The 18,312-nt window shown below is 36.9% G+C and overlaps 1 protein-coding gene across 1 annotated transcript in view; it reads right to left on the reverse strand.

Moving 5' to 3' along the window:
* LOC110098274 (probable pre-mRNA-splicing factor ATP-dependent RNA helicase DEAH4) overlaps positions 1-15,609 on the reverse strand; it is a 78,231-nt gene extending 62,622 nt beyond the window's left edge. The window contains exon 1 of the mRNA XM_020825042.2: positions 15,488-15,609. Within this exon, the coding sequence (XP_020680701.1) occupies positions 15,488-15,525 (38 nt within the window). The 5' untranslated portion in view covers positions 15,526-15,609. The remainder of the gene's footprint in view (positions 1-15,487) is intronic.
* Between the last annotated feature and the right edge of the window lie 2,703 nt (positions 15,610-18,312).

The following is an 18,312-nucleotide window of genomic DNA, read 5'->3' on the forward strand; positions in this document are numbered from 1 at the left end:
CCCAAATTCTGAAATTAATCCAAAATTCCTGCACACTTCCATGTGGATCCCACCATAACCAAGCTCCCATATTCTCCCGGATGCTCCATCAACTCTCGGCAAGAATGCATGGACGTTGGATCATTAACGGCCGCCCACCGCTCCTCCAAATCCGGCTTCCTCCCCGGCGACGAGTCTTCTCGGGATTACTTGTCTATTAGTGGCATCGTTGAGTTTACTTACAATCCTCCTCCGCTAGCCCCTATTTTCGAGAGCACTGAAAGGACCTCAAGGTGAATGATCTAAATTTTAAACGTGTGGCTTTAGTCGTAGCTATTTGCGTTATCAAGTTTATTTTGGTTATATTTTGTAAGACTCATGTAATTCTTAAATGTAATCACCGCCGTGAACATAATCTATCACGAAGTTTCTTGAATCCAAATTGAGAAAGCTAGATTTTATCGTTAACATTGCAAAGTTAAACTCTCATTAATCTCTAACGTGCAATTCATGTTCACCGCATGTGGTTTCACATCAAATTGTTACTCCTGTTTGGGCCTAAGTCTTCTTAATTTCTTCGATACTTTTATCAGTGCTTTCCAACTCCTTCAAAATCCATGTTCTTAAATCATACATGGTTGGAGGTTTGAACCCTCTTTTAAATGCTCCAACTAAATGAATCATGTTGTAATAAGCAGGTGATGTTGCAACATTAAATGGAATTGCATTTTCGTAGAAGAATCTGCCTATATCCTTACACACTCTTCTCTGCGCCTTCCTTGCATTTTCTGAGGTCATCTTCTGTGTAGTAGAAGGCCTATCCTCTGATGTGTCAACCATATAATGATTCATAGGCCCTCTAGCACCCCTAAATGAAATGGGCTTCATAAAATAAGATGAATCTCTAACGCTACGCTCACTCCCGTAGTAAGATCCAACATCAACTCTGTCCTCAAATTGCTTCTGTGCAAGATGTTTTAATGTGGTAGACTTATTCATGTATGACTTTATCTCATCCCTTACAATAACAGAAACTTTGGAGCATGGAGCAACATTCTTGTGAGAACCTGAAAGGTGTTCCTTCATCCTAGTTACACCACATTTCACAACTTTATCACAGTAATTATATTTTAGATAGACATGTTTTATCACTTCCTCCTAGATCCACCTGAGTGTTATGTTTCCATGCTGGATCTTTTCTATGACCTGATACAGCTTTATCCTTATTTCTGGCCATCCTGATTGAGAAAAATAGGAAGTAAACGAGTTCTTACTAATCTTTTTTATGACCCGATGCAAGTCGGAGGAGACAGCAGCCTCGGACAGAAGCGTACGCCGGTCGGACGGAGAAGACAGCAGCCCAACTCGCAATCTCGCAGTAGAAGAAACCTCCAAGCAAAAGGCGAAGAGAACAGCTCTCGTTTAGAGTTAAATATGCGTGCTGGATGTCTTCAGTATTATATAATGTCGAGCCGTCGATAAAGCAGAACACTGCGTATTCTATGCGTATTTTTGCGTATGTTATGCGTATTTTCTGCGTATGTACGACGTAATATATGCGTATTCCATGCGTATTTTGTAAAATTTATTCTAAAGTATTTGTAAATTAGCAGTTGGAGCAGCTGTAACTTAATGTATGATTTTATATTAATAGTTAATAAAACAAGATTTTCTGGGTATAATATGAGTACTGGACGTGTTCAATATTATGTTGTGCGTAATCTATGCGTATACTATGCGTAATATATGTGTATACCATGCGTTCACCATGCGTATTATGTGCGTACTCCCTGCGTCAATATTGCGTATCTTGAAAAATAAAAAATAATTAAAGAATATTTAATAGAATTTGATAAATACAATTTTAATGACTATGTACAATATAAAAATACAAGAACAAATTAAAAAAACATTTATAACAAATACAATTTTATAAGAGAACATATGTACATTCTATTAAAAATATTCAACCAAAATAATTACAAGAGAAGCTTGCTTTGATGTTTAAACATGATTAACAAACAGAAGTAATTCAGCCTGCGACAAAAGGTAAGATTTTTTACTTAAGAGTTAAGAGCGAAGTCTAAGACTGCTGGTAGATTGTGATTCATTTGAGGCTAAGGAATACCTAAAATTTCAACCAACCCTCCCAACCATATCTGCAACCCGTCAATCCAAAGCTAAGGAAAATTATTATACGTGTCACGGCTCCTGGTCCAATATTATATTATGCATAATCTATGCGTACGATGTGCGTAATATATGGGTATACAATGCGCACACCATGCGTACTCTGTGCGTAATACATGCGTATTTTGTATACCGTATAATATGCATATCCTTCCTGCGTATCTTTCCATTCATTACTGCAATACTTATCCTCCTCCCATGTTCCTGATGCCAATTACTTGTAAACATAAACATCTCTCTCCTGACCAGGTTTATGTACATGGGAGGAGGATAAGTATCGCAGTAATGAATGGAATGCTTGGTTGTTAAAGATGATTTATATTGGACAATACAATACCATAAGGCAAGCGTTCCCGTATTATATAGTGAAAATTTTAATGCTGAACAATAGTAAGCAATAAATTATAAATAATAGCTCATAAAAATTCAACCAACCCTCCCAACCATATCTGCCACCCGTCAGTCCACAGCTAATGAAAATTATTATTCATGTCACGGCCCCTCAGTCCATAATAAATGTAAGTAACCTAAAACATTTAATATAATGTGTGCGTGTTTTATGCGTACTATGTGCATAATATGTGCGTGTATTCTGTGTACTTAATGCGTATTTTTTGCGTTCGTTTTGCGTATTATTTAAAAACGTTCAAAATCATTTATAAAATTTTTTTTCGTTAAAACAAATAAGAAATTCAAATACTAATCTTTAAATGCAAATGTCAAACACAAAATCTTTCAAACATCATATTCCTTATTTCTCTTCCATAAATACAATCCACCAAGAGCCATAAACCCTATGTACTTGTTCAAATATCATATTCAACACTAGAAAATGAAATCATAAAAATCACATTGCGTCTAATTTATAAATTACAAGTTTAAGTTCAACGTGTTAAATATATTCCTCATCATTTTAATGTAAATAACTTAAAAACAAAGATAGATATTAATTAAAATATTTAATATATTTTGATAAATAAAATTTATTGTGTAATGTGTGCGTGTATTATGCGTACTATGTGCGTCTTTTGTGCGTACTATGTGTGTGCGAAATGCGTATTTTGTGCGTGCGTTATGCGTATTATTTAAAAACGTTTAAAAATCATTTATAAAATTATTTTTTTCATTAAAACAAATAAGAAATTCAAACACTAATCTTTAAACGCAATGCCAAATACAAAATCTTTCAAACTTTATATTATGGGTATTCTATACCTATTATCTGCTTACGATATGCGTATTATATGTGTACAGTATGCCCACACAATACATACGATATGCGTAATTTATGCGTATTATCATTTAATAAGTTATTTTTTAATCAAATCAATGTAAATAACATTTATACACAGAATTGAAAAATATATTCTTCAAAAATAAACATTTATACACAGAATGATAATAAACATTTATACAAAAACTGTTTAAACATTTATACACATAAACATTTATACATAAAAACATTTATACATAGAATGATAAATATTTATACATAATAAAAAACTGTCATTTTTCCAATGTTTTATAAAATATTTCATATGCAAATTCTGCCCTATACTTTGGCATGTCTTCTTGCCAACTTGTACTATCAGTCCAATCAGTGTTGCCTTCAAGACTTATTATTTCCATATATTTACAGGCATACATTCCGAAATCTATAGAGTTATCTTATTTTGGTGCACCTTTAATGATAGAAAGCTTTCTTTTTCTGATATCACTATTAAAAGCTCCTTTCGTGTCAAAGTATAGGGCTTTAAGTTGAAAAATACGTAGCGCAAGGATTAGTTCTGTAGATTTTTTAAAAATTGAAGAGTTCATGTTCATCCAACACTTACGATTTTTGGAACAATAAGCATATGCTCTTTGACGCGGTGGGGCAACGAGTCATAAAATTTCCACTTTTGTTCTTTCAGCAAACCAACCAGCAGGGTAATGTGCAAGGATTCAATGATTGGCTGTAATAAAATGTTGTTTGAAGAAACAGAAAGCTCGGTTATATGGTCGATTTGTAATTTGATCAATTTATCCCTTCCTTTGTTATTCTACAAGTGTAAGTAGTAAATGTAAGTATGTAAGTATGTAAGAACTAAGAAATGGATACTAAGTTACTAATCCAATAGTTAAACTGATTAATTAAATACTATGTTATTAACCCAATAAACTGAAAAGATGTATAGAAATTTATGGTACTTGTCAGGCATAAGGTTACACTTCTCATCTAACAAAATGGAAAAAAGATCTACATGTTCATTGCCTAAATAATTGTAGCTTAATAACTCGTCAATTTCAGCTCTGGAAATAAGAATGTTACTAACAAACAAGATACTACCGTCCCTGCACAAAAAAAAAATTAAATACGCATTTCATAAGCATACAATACCCATATCATAAGCATACAATACGCATACAATACGCATACAATACGCATATCATACGCATACAATACGCATATCATAACATACACATATAATAAGCATAAGCAACGCATATCATACGCATAACTCACGCATATCATATGCATAAAAATATTCAACCATAATAAGTTGCAATTTTTTTACCTTTGATTGTACTTCTTCAAACATTCATGAATAAAATTTCTCTTCTCAGAACTCAAACTCAAAAGACCTTTGTAATTTTCTATTTCAGTTGCATAAACAGGAATTACAGGATTTATATGAATGTCATCTACTGGGATCGGTTCATTTGGATTTGTATATGGAATAAGTTACATTTCTGCTGGGATTGGCTCATTTCTGGATGGGATTGGCTCATTTTGGGGGATTGGCTCATTGGGGCTGTGGGGAGGGATATCTGATTTATGTTTCTTATTGGAAGATGAAGAGTAACTAACAGATCTTTTCTAAGGAAGTATTTTGCTCTAATCAATGTAATTATTGAGCTTGACCTCAATATTTTAAACTCTTTCAGTTAGCTCTTCAAACTTTCTGCTCAGCCTATCTTCAAATTCAAGTAAAAATTTTGTGCATGTTTCTTGGCAGGATTTGATTATTCTTTCTTGTAGAGATTCAAGTGCTTCAGCAGAAAAACTTAAGTGTGGTTGATGAAGAGATTTGTGGGGGTCTTAATGAGGAGATTGGTGGGGGTCTTGCTGAGGAGGTGGGGTATGATGGGGAGATTGGGGGGGTTGTTTTGATGGGTGGATATTTAATAAGGGGAATCATGGGATGGAGGGCTGTTTAATGGATATTTCTTGACATTAACCATATCCATTTCAGCTTGGGAAACTGCTTTGAGGACATTATAAATCTGACTTTTCCTTATATTAGCAAACAAGTTAGTGACCACCTCTGTAGTATATACAGTATCATTGGCCCATCGTAGAAAATGGGACCTTTTGTTAGTATACATATGAGCATAAAAAGAAATATGCTCTAAGAACCAAATCTACATAAGATGAAAGAAAATTTTAGCAGTCACATTGAGCCATTAAAATTTTGAATTTAGCAGTTAGCACTAAGCACTCACAATTAGCAGAGGTACAAAACCATTGATGTAACCTGCCGGCTTCTTATTTGAAATCTTGGTGGAGACCTTATTAAACTCTCTAACTAAAAATTCTCTAATTAAACTAGCCCAGTTTATTGAGAAAAAATCATCTGAATTATTTGCTATTCTTTGAAGCAACCGAGGGGTTTTAAAGTTGTTAAGTTGAAAAAATAAATTTGGACATAAATACATGATAAATGTTCTTAACAAAGTCTCGGGAGAGGGGGGGAGTTTGTTTAACTCCAGCATGTCTGCCTTAATTTCCGATGATGTAACTGAAGTATGTGCTAAAGAATGCCAGGATATTTCTTCTCTTTTATTTGACAGACCAGTAAGTAGGGCCACTTTATTAGCAGTGAAAGGAATTGAGTCACCTTTTACAACAAAGTATTGTTTTGAAATGTTCCACCTTGATATCAGCTCATAAATAAGAGGGACATTGCAAAAACTATATGATCTTCAACCGTTTCAATGTGTCCACGACTTCAGGAGAAATTTGCTGAGCAAAGTTATCACAGATTGATTTTAAAAAATACGTGTAGAGTATGCACAACATACGTATAGAGTACTCGGTGCTTCAAATTTAGTTAGAGTTTATATTTCAAATTTCAACATAAATTCATAAACCCTAAATACAGAGAAAAACGATGGAATCAAAGTATCAAATAAATATTTAAATAGTTTCGAGAAGCACCACACATAAAAAAACGAAGAACTTCAAAATCTTGAACACCTACGCATAGCATAACCATAAAATACGCAGAACTGAACATAAATTATGGCATCAAATTACCTCTTTCTTTGTGGATGACGACATCTGAGAAGGAATTGAGGGAATGCTTGGAATTGCTCCGGATTGAATGCTTCGAAGTTGGAACATTTGCTGGAACTTGAAAACCGTAACGCAGCGTCTGACATTCGACCTTTACCAGTGTTTAAATGTTGATGTCACGTCGACATCTCACTAGGCGCAATTAGGGGTCAGAACTGAAAAAAAAAAGGTTAATTTTATTAGAAGCGTCGCCTCATTAAACTTGAGGCGTAAGCCTCAAAAAATTAACTTATTGCGTAGGCTTTGAGGCTTAAAGGGACCACATTGCGGTAAGGCGCGTCTTTTATTGCGCAATTTTAAACAATGTTCTGAAGTTGAACCACAAAGAATCGACGGAGATGTCGATTCTCCGTTGGATTGATTTAGCATCATTCCAAAGTTGAACCATACAATATGGATGAAAAACCCACCACATTAAGGGTTTATTGAGCTTTAAGTTTACTTGAAGCATTTTGGAATGTCAAGTCTTTACATAAAAGAGAAAGATGAATGAAAGATTGAAATTAGACATGAAATGCCTAATGAGAGCACCAATGGAAATTTAATTTTCCCTCTTTTATATATTTTAATTTCTAAACACTGTCGTTACCCGGTCAAAAGTCCTGGATGAAAAAAATGGACTGTGTTAGGTAGTCGATAGCAAACATAGAACTTGTTGAATAATCATGACATGAATAATTTAATACATTGTGTTAATGCTAAGGCGTTCTCTGTAAGCGAAGTGTTGTCTGGTCTAAATACAGCAACAAGTGTGCAATGATCGTTGCACAGACAACCGGGAGCAGTACTAAATAGGCGAGGGTTCGTGCATTATGGACGGATGTGGGCAAATAAACTAGTCCATAAAATTAAAATTATGATAAGCACTTGAAATATAGATTCCCTTATATGCAAACTAATTGAATTAATATATATTATGATTCATATAAAGATAAATATTCTATACATTCAGGAAAAAAAATGGGTTGGAGAGAAAACTAAGGAAATTAATAGGTGTAATTATATAAAAGAGTTTAAAGGATAATGTTGTAAAAAAATATAAAGGATAATTGATGTGATACAACCAGGAGTTAGTGAAAAATTAATAAGAGCAATTGTTGAAAGCTTTCTAATATAAAGTTATCATTCACAACCTTGAAAATTCTAGGAATTCGTAATTTTCAACTTGCTTAGGCAAAGAAGTGTCCGTTAGATTAACAAGACAATTCAATCAAACTCCAAAGACAAGAATAACTTTTATGAGAGCATAACAAAAATCCACAATTTAAGAATGAGAGGTTCCACCTTGAGGACCTTCTCACTCATTCACTCGTGGGGTTAGCGGAAGAAGATACTCCACACTAGAAAAGAGATCATCACCAGGAAAAAAAAGCCAAAGATCTTCATTGATGGAAAGGTTGTCGGCGACGGATGGATTTGTGGGCGTCCCGCAATCGACCACAATCCGATTGGGAGGTGCTCCTCAATTGTCAGTGCCAACATGAAAGTGATGCGGTCAATGTAGCCTTCCACGGAGTCGTCGACGTTCAAGTTCAAATCGAAGAAGGTAGATCGAGGAATATCCGTCCTTCCTTGGTTATCATATGCGAACCCGAGATCAACGTCGAGATCTGCCATCCATGGACTAGGAGGAGCTTCTTCAATCTTCGTGGCCAAGAAGGGGAATCGGCGGTGGGAAAAGAGAAGGAGAACAGTGGGGAGGCGGTTTGGAGAGTTGGGGTGGAGAAGAGAAAAGGAGAGGGCGGCTAGAGTTAGGTCTAGTGAGGTGGAAGGAGGGGCTTAGAAAATCTAAAGTTACATTCATATTTTACTAAGTGAGGGAGGGATCAATTTGAATTCAAAATTATCCAATTTGGGCTATAATGGGGTCGGCGGTTGGCAGGGGATTAAGGGGAATATTTAATTTGAATTAAGGGAGAGTTGGAGAGAGAGAGAGAGAGAGAGAGAGAGAGAGAGAGAGAGAAGAGCCAAAGAGGGGCCAGCCATAGAAGGGGGGATTCGATGTGTCTAGGTTCAATGTACGAGCCTAGGGAGAATTTAATTAGGGATTGTCATTAAATCTGAAATTGATTTCAGATTTAATGTAATTGAGAGGTTTCCTAATTTAAGTTGGTTAATATTTAAAGTTTGAAATTCTAACATAATTTGAATTCAAATGAGACAACTTTCCAAATTAATAGAGGGATAAATTAGGAATGTAATTAAGATTGATTTGAGGGTCATGGTAGGGAGGGGGCGGCAGCTAGTGGAGGCTAGGGGAGGCCGGCAGTGAGGGGCTTGGGGAAACCGGCGGCGGGCGGATGAGGGGAGGCCAGGGACTTAATTAAGTGGTGAGGGGCTTGGGGAAATCGTAATTAATAAATAAACTACAATACATAAATACATAAAAAATAAAGACTGTGAATCATAGCCATCGATCTACGGTTCCTACGCTCATAGACTCGTCGATATCGTCCGATGTCCTCATCATTCTCCCAGGTGGGAGAAATCTCGACCCCGTCTAGTAAGTGTCTCTAGATCTCTCCTACAACTCAAGAAGATCTGGGTCTAAACTCTATAGTTAATCTCGATCAACCCATGTATTCTATGTCTCTGGTGTTCCTTTCCAGTGAACTAAAGTATCTTCAGCACCCTCCTTTCGTGGAAATGATCTCATCATCTAGTATTTCTTTGATATTCACGGCATTGGGTAAATAAGGCAAATTAGGAAGTGGAGGTAGGTTAGGGATCTCACCAGGTGGGTCACACAAGGTTCATTATGAAGTAGATTATTAGGGTTAAACTCAAGTCCCTCGAAAGCTACTAGATCTTCTATATTAAATGTAGGATTAATGTTAAAACCATTTGGAAGGTCCAACACATAAGCATTACTATTTATCTTTAAAATTATCTTAAAAAGTCCAGCACTTCTAGCATGCAACTTCTTAACGGAACCTGGAGGAAAATGCTCTAGACAGCTCCACACCATCACAAAGTCTCTAGCTTCAAATTCTTTAAATCTTTTCTTATGATCAGCAATTAGTTTAAAATTGATATTGCTTTGTTCATTTTTTTTTTTTAATTTCTTTATGTAACTCCTGGAGATGAGATGCAAAAGTGGATGCAAGAGACTCAGTGTGCATGATGATTGACATGAACTGTGGGCTCACAGAAAAGTTTTAAACAGAGAAATTTTTTTAAAGAAAACAAACACACAAACATACTGACTCACAACCACACATTGATAGGAATAAAGATGGATTAGTCACAAAATGCGAGGACATGAAGCTTTCATGTTTAAGGGAATTGGTATAGAAGGAGCAATGAAGACATCCTTAGCAAATAGGGCATTTTCATATGGAGTTTCAGCTAGGGTCAGGGGCAGTAGGGTAATCTAGCAAATTTATCAAACTAAGAGAGAGAGTGTCCTTAACAAGAAAGGACAACAATATAGAGCGTATAATGGAAGAATCCAAAACATGATAAGACAATGGGTCCTGATTCAAAACCTTAATGAGATAGCCTAAAGACTCACCAGCAGGTATGGGACTCAAAAGATGGAGTAGACTCAATAGAGTGTCCAAAATAGATGTGAGCACAATAGTTAGTGAGGTGACAAGAAAGTATGGGCTAATACTCTCTCTAATATGAAAGTCGGTATGAGGAATGGTGAGATAAGTCGAATCAAGATAAGCACACACCTTCAAATACAAATCTAAAGGAGCAACTCCTAAATTAGACTCCAGTAAAACAAGAGGATGCTCATTTCTCAAATTAAGCTCATAATCATTCAGATTTAAATTATTCTCTTCCGAATTCATATTAATAATCTTAATAGAATCAGGTTTAGTTATAACCCTAAGATCAATGGATTCAGGGTCAATTAAATATTGATCTAAATCAAGTAGTAAATTCAATTGAATCACTCCCAACTCAAGATTATCCACATCACCATCAATATTATTCAAAATTAACTCAGATTATTTGGAGTCAACTTAATAGGAGACACAAGTAAATCAGAACCTTCTGAATTTAATTTCGAAGTGCTCAAGGTCAGAACAATTTCTTTCGAGATCAATTTGATATCATCCAAGTAGACTTTATGCAAAGGAATATCCTTGATGAGATTAGGGTCAGGATGGGCTAAGGTATCAATGTTTTAGGATTCTAAATCTCCTAAATAAGGGTTTAAGTCATGCCGAGAGTCTAATTCAATCACTTCAATTTCATCCTCAAAGAAGTACTCGTTATCCGTGATATCATTAATATCCACGAAATGGATTCACTCAGTTTCAGGTTCAGATGACTTTTTCTTTGTAATACAAAATTTGATTAAAACTACACTTGTAGGGTCAAAAATTAGCGAGGCTAAAGGTTGGGTAATTATAGAATTCTCATTAAATTGAAAGGTGGTAAAGTCACCCACAAAGTGAGGTAAATCGAGATCCACCACACAGAGAGGGTGTGTGCTCATACAAGGTTGATTGGGAGGGCTAGGAGTCGGCCCAAGTGGGGAGTTATTTGGGACCGATCAATAGAAGACCCAATAAGGGTCGGCCATCAAGGCGAGGTGAAGACCTACAGGATGGGGCAGCAACCCTGATGTTACTAAGGGATGGGTGGTCTCGAGCACAGTGATGTCCACGGGTTGTCCTAACAAAAGAGACAGGTGGTGTTCCAGGTGTAGATCACTAGGTGGTGAGGCCACTACGTGAGTCGGAGTGGTATGTCGGACAAGTTTAGGGGTAACCACAGAGTTAGGGAACTGAGTAACTGTCGCTTGGTGAAGACTAAGAGTCACGATATCAAATTGGACTGTATAAGGTTAGTAGGAATGACTTTCACATGTAGGGTTCTTGAGAATGTTGTACCCTAAAAGTTTGATGAACTAGGGGTAACCTGATCTTAAAATTAGATGGTTGGCCACACGTAGGGGGAATATATTTTAATCTTAGTTCTCTTCTCATGCCTTTCCAATCAGAAGTAGAGTATTCACCACGAGACTCTTTATGATCTTCCAACCTCATCCAAAATTGACGAGCATGACCATTTAGGCGAGACTTAGCAATGCTCACCCGATGGGACTTAGGTATATCAACAGATTCAAAATAATCTTCTAATTGTCTAACCCATTCCTTAAAGTAGTAAGGATCCGAGGAACCATCAAAGGCGGGCAGATGGTTATGTGACTCTAAGTGAGGTTGTTGCGGCTTGGGCTCAGGACTAGGTTGAAATGCAAAGTGGGTAATCTTTCGACTAACATGATTGACTAAATGGGGCACATATTAGGAGTGGGGAGAGTCAACATGGTTTTAGTTCTAGAGCCCACTAGATTAACAAGGTCATCTAACTTCTTTTGAAGTCCTATTAGGTCCATTGGGAAGCTCTAAGTGATACCTAATGAAGATTGAGTCTAAGGGGACAGCACTCTACAAGGAGAAAACACAATTATGACACGCTATATGATGCAGCAAATTACTAGACAGCAAGCTACAAGAGAGACTTAAGTAATCTAGGCAATTAGGATGGTTGTTGGGTCAAGGACAGCACCTAAACACTTAATCAGACTCACCTAAAGTTCGTTAAAAGGTGCAGGAAGTGATATAGGCAATTAGGGCGTCCCGCAATCGACCACAATCCGATTGGGAGGTGCTCCTCAATTGCCGGTGCCAACGTGAAGGTGATGCAGTTAATGTAGCCTTCCACAGAGTCGTCGACGTTCATGCTCAAATTGAAGAAGGTAGATCGAGGAATGTCCTTCCTTCCATGGTAATCATATGCGAACCTGAGATCAATGTCGGGATCTGCCATCCATGGACTAGGAGGAGCTTCTTCGTTCTTCATGGCCTTGAAGGGGAATCGGCGATGGGAAAGGAGAAGGAGAACAATGGAGGGGGCGGTTTGGAGAGTTGGGGTGGAGAAGGGAAAGGGAGGGGCCGGCTAGGGTAAGGTCTAGTGAGGTGGAAAGAGGGGTTTAGAAAATCTGAAATTAAATTCATATTTACTAAGTGAGGGGAGGGATCAATTTGAATTGAATATTATCCAAATTTGGGCTATAATGGGGCCGGCGGTTGGGAGGGGATTAAGAGGAATATTTAATGTGAATTAAGGGAGAATTGGAGAGAGAGGAAAGCCATAAAGGGGCCGGCCATAGAGGAGGGGGGCGCCTTTATGTGTCTAGACTCGATGTATGGGCCCGAGGATTGAATTAGAAATCGTCATTATCTGAAATTGATTTCATATTTAATGTAATTGAGAGGTTTCCCAATTTAAGTTGGTTAATAGGGAAAGTTCGAAATTCAAATATAATTTGAATTCAAATGAGGCAACTTTCCAAATTAATAAAGGGATAAATTAGGAAAGTAATTAAGATTGATTTGATTTTTGAAATTCAAAATTCAAGGGTCATGGTAGGGAGGGGACGACAACTAGTGGAGGTTAGGGGAGGCCAGCTATGAGTGGCTTGGGGAAAGAGGCGGCAAGCGGATGATGGGAGACCGACGGCTTGGGGGGTGGAGGGTTAGGGAGGTAAAGGGGCGGGGTTTGGAAGCTTCAAGCTGGCGGCCAAGGGCTTGGGCTAGGTAAATTAGATCCACGAATTGAGCACTTTCCAAATATAGATTATATCAATTTATGAAAGAATTCAAAATCTAAATTTGAAATCGTATTTTGAATTGGAGTTCCCTCCTAATCTTTATACTCCACTTTTGAAAAAAGGCAAGGCAATCACTTTTGGATCCATGGGAGGAAAAGGCCGTCGGTTAGGGTTTGGGGTTTGGGTGGCGTTTGGCTAAGGAGGAAGGGGTGTGGGTTAAGTGGAAGGAATCTTGTTGAGGTTGACCGGCGGTTAGGAATCTTTGCCCCCTCGAGTCCGTGATTGGCTGTTTATTTCCCTGTGCTGGGAGAAATTTCGTGTCATTGCCCCCTTGGTTCCGTGGTTGGCTATTTGGTTCTGCGGTTCCTGCTTGGTTCCGTGAGTTTCCCTCCTCTATTTTGCTGTGCCGTTTGAGAATTAAAAAAAAAGGGTTGTTGGCCTTTCATTTCCCTCATTTAATTAAGTATTTGAAGAGATTTTGGGGCAGTTTGGTTTCTACTCTCTTGCCTATAAATATAAGATATTTTGAGATGGAAAGAGAAGTTTTATGTGAGTTATTTTTGGAATAGAAAACCTACGGGTTTGTTGTTTGTTTGGAAAAACTTGCGAGCTTTGTCCAACTTCCCTCTTTCCTTCCCTCTTTAAGAAAGCTTGCGAGCTTGTCTTCATTTCTTCTCGGCTTCTTATCTCTTCATCTATCAGCAAATTTATACCTCACCTGTATCCTTCTTCTAATGGATTAAAGTAACTTTAGGTGTTTTGTTTGAGTCGTTTGTAAGAATCAAAAGTTTGTAAGTCATCTTTTATTATAAAAAGTGTCTTTTTGGGTATTTTTGAGTATTTTATATTTTTTTTAATATCTCCTAGGAAGGTCCATCAATTTGGTATCAGAGCAAGTTAGGAAGTCCTAGATTTATGAGTCGGTTTGTCAAGTAAATCTTGGTGAGTCATAGTTATTGTATGTGAGTCTAGGTTTCTTTAGATTGAGTCGTTCTTTCTTTGAGTCTTGTTTTGTTGAGTCTTTTTTTTTTTAGAAAAATGAGAAAAGACAAAAAGATCGACAATCAAAAATGAAAGCAAGCCAGACGATCCTGAAGACCCTCTTTCGATGGACAGATGGATTCCGTCAGATTCAACAAATCCCCTGCAATATGAGCTATACAAACTTCAGTCATGGATGCATTTGCGTACGGAGCGGTACATAAAGAAACAACTCTTACAAAATCAGTTTATGTAAGAACGAGAAAAAATTCTAAAAAGGTATGAAGAAAAAATTCAAGAACTGGATGCACTGTCTTCACCTCCTCGAAAGAAAGCAAAACATCGGGAGATGAGTTTTTCAAGTAGGGGAGTCTGATGTAGGCAAGGGGGGGGGGTCAAATCAAATCCTAAATTTTGGTTTTGTCTTCTCTAGCTCATTAATACTTCGAGCAGTTTTTTTGTTCATTAAATGGGAGATTTATTGAACTACCTAGCTTATTAATCTAAAAAGGTATGGATTTATTTTGAAGTGGACTTGTCTCTTCCTCCCCCCCCCCTTTTTTTCTTCTCCCGTGCTCTGTCCCTTGGATTTCCGTGACTGGCTGTTGATTTCCCTGTGCTGGGAGAAATTCCATGCCTTTGCCCCCTTGGTTCCGTGGTTGGTTGTTTGGTTCTGCGGTTCCTACTTGGTTCCATGAGATTCCCTCCTTTGTTTTGCTGTGCTGTTTGGGAATAAAAAAAAAGGGCTATTGGCCTTTCATTTCCCTCATTTAACTAAGTATTTGAAGAGATTTTGGGGCTGTTTGGTTCCCCTCTCTTGCCTATAAATATAAGATATTTTGAGATAGAAAGAGAAGTTTATGTGAGTTATTTGAGGAATAGAAAACCTGCGGGTTTGTTGTTTGGAAAAGCTTGCGAGCTTTGTCCAACTTCCCTCTTTCCTTCCCTCTTTGAGAAAGCTTGCGAGCTTGTCTCCATTTCTTCTCGGCTTCTTATCTCTTCGTCTATCCGCAAGTTTACACCTCACCTGTATCCTTCTTCTAATGGATGAAAGCAATTTTAGGTGTTTTGTTTGAGTCGTTTGTAAGAGTCAAAATTTTGTAAGTCATCTTTTATTATAAAAAGTGTCTTTTTGGGTATTTTTGAGTATTTAATGTTTTTCTTTATATCTCCTAGGAAAGTCTTATTTTTCTAGCAAAAATTTGGGGCACTTCCTAAATTTTTGCTTACATCAATTTTGGAGGCGATTAAATTAATTTTGCCTCCATGGAATCCTATCATGGATATCTACACTTGTTTTTACATAGGTCAAGGCATGATGCAAGTGATCAATATGAGGGCAAACCAGACATTTCTACCAAATCCATTTTAAACGGGATGTATATTTGAAGACTGTTTCTAGAAAAACAGTAACAAAAACTCACCTCTGAATAGGACAGTGTGTGATTTCAGCTGACAGCATTGCAACAACAGTTAATGCTTGAGACAAACATCCTAATTCATTTGCCTCAATTAAAGTCCTTGACAATGAAGGCTCAAGAGGAAGCTCTGCATGGAACAAACAGAGAACAAAATAACTTTATAGCTGCAACAACTTCAAATCCCACAAGAACCAACCATAAATTACACAACATATTCATCTAGGACATTACAACAAAAGTACACTAAAAACTAAAATTTGGATTTATGTCAGAAAAGATCATTGTTCTTCTCAAGTCCTCAACATCCCCTAGTTTTCCTTTAAGAACGTCCAATGCGTACGATATTTGTTCTGAGAGATGAACTGGGTAAGGTCTTTTAAATGCTACATGGTCAATGTTAAGAAACTAAATATAGGTTATTAGTTTTAATTTAATACTAAAGAGATTTGCTTAACAGTAAGAATGAAAGTATTATTAGATTGAGCAACATTATGCTGACAACTTTTGAATAAACTATATGCAGAAAATAAATTTGTTCAACTTAAAATAATTTTTTGCATTTCCATCAATTATATAGAATTTAGGTTTTGGGTATGCAACCATCATTGACAATTGTATTTCGGGAATGTGGTAAATATAATAATTCTGCATGTACAGCAATGCCAATTAGATTTCAGAAAGAATAAATATAAAGGTTAAATATCATTTAAGTGCCACAAGTTAAGCTTCTCTTCATGAAGATCCACGACTTTAAAAATGATCTAAACCGATGTAGATCTACTATGGTTTATAACATCATTTTCAGATTTCACTATGATCCCTCACCATGATTATCAGTTTTCAAAGCAATCCATTTTTATTGATGGCGTCAAAATAATTGCTGAATTTACTCGATGTATCAATTTTTTTAACTTAAATTTGAGTGGAATTGAACTTTTATCGCACAAATACCCTCATCTTCAAAGACGAGGGTAATGTAAAACCCTTAAAAAGCTGATTTTTGTGAGTGCTATTAGTCCGGACGAACTGGCCTTAGTACGGGACGAACTGGAGAAAATTGTGAAGAAATCTGTCAATTTCGTCTGTACGAACCTGGAACAGTCGGGACGAACCGTCGAGACGAACCGAACCCGAGAGCATCGTCTAGGGACGAAACAAATTGGAATTAATGTCGTCTGTACGATCCGTGTCCAGAGGAGTTCGTCCCGGGACGATCTGGGCATCGTCCTGGACGATCCTGCTTGATAAGTATCGGATTTGAGATATTTTGGAAATATTTTGAAGAGAAAGAAAGTGAAGGCAGGAGAGAGAAAGAGAAGGAAAGAAAGGGAAAGCTTGGTTTTGGAGCCCGCGGAGCGCTTTTCGTCCAACGACGAAGTTGGAATATTTATTTTTCTCGCAGTAAGGAATCCGAATCCTATTTCTGTTTTCGAAGATTTCGAGTTTTGATAATTATGTGCTCAGTTTTGTGTTTCCGTTACCGAAAAACGCGCATAAGTTTGTATTGACGAAAATTTTCAGGATGTTGGAAATTGTTGCTTCAGTACAAGTAAAGCTTTGAAACGTTGTTTTATTCGATTTCCGGTAATTTGATAAATTTCTGAATTTGTGATTTCTGTGTACATTCCGTATACTGCCGTTATGCTGCCGATTTCTCGTACGATCTCTGATTTTTTGAATTGATGATTCGAATGATTGAATATGCATACGAATGTTATGATTGAATTATTGTTATTGTTACTGAAAGACAAGTGAAGACTGGTTGAACCGTTGGTTGGAGATTGATTTGACCTGTACAGGATGGTGGGCCGACGGGCTTTCCTTTAAAAATGGTTTGGCGATATCCTCTATTGATCATTAATATAACGATTGGGAGTCATAAGGAGATTATTATGCCGACGGGCGGCCGACGGGTACAGAGTGACTACTCTTATTGAGCCAACGGATATAACGACACAACGATATATCGATACCGAAAAACGCCTTAATAGCCAGTGATTGTACTTGTTCAGTAAGACTACTGTACTGAATTGCATGTGTACGGTATTGACCTATTGATCTCATTATGGATTCATGGATTTATTGATATCAACGGATTTGTATTGAAATTTATTTATTGACGGATTTACTGTTACTGTACAATTTCATTGATATTCGCATTATTTCACTGAGCATTGATACTGATACTGATATGGATATCGATATTGCATTGATTCATTGATATTATCGCTTCATTGATACATAGTGTTGAACTGCTGCATGTGATTCATTGACTGTTATGGAATAGGTTTTACTGTATTGATTTGATTTCCACCGTTCTTGCACCGTATTGGTTTGATTGTTTTATATGATTTCGTACCGATTGATGTTATTGACCAGAGATGATTAATTCTATTGATACGATATTGATTTAACTGATATTATTGAGACGACGATTTTTCTCTATCAATTTGACTGATCGATTTAACTGAGATTCTTCCGAATATAAATTTTTTTCTACTGTTTATGGATTTCTTCCTACTGTTTATCGAATCTTTTACCGATGATTGTGGATTGTATCGATCATGCATTGATTTCTGATTTTCGTATCCGCTGCATAGATTCACTGATTATGTGCAACTGACTGTTATGGATTTGATTGACTGACATGCATATTGTTTCAGTACCGTGCTTTGATTTCAGTTGTAGGCTTTGGTGACCAGCTGGGCTTTTTGAAGCTCATTATATGTGGTTAACAATTTCAGGTCAGAGCAAGCGAGCAAGAAGTGATGGTTGATCAAGACTGTCGACGAATCCTTTCACTATGGATGCATGGGGCATCAAAATTT

The sequence above is a fragment of the Dendrobium catenatum genome, unplaced genomic scaffold, assembly GCF_001605985.2.
Source record: "Dendrobium catenatum unplaced genomic scaffold, ASM160598v2 fragScaff_scaffold_1386, whole genome shotgun sequence".
Classification (NCBI taxonomy): domain Eukaryota; kingdom Viridiplantae; phylum Streptophyta; class Magnoliopsida; order Asparagales; family Orchidaceae; genus Dendrobium; species Dendrobium catenatum.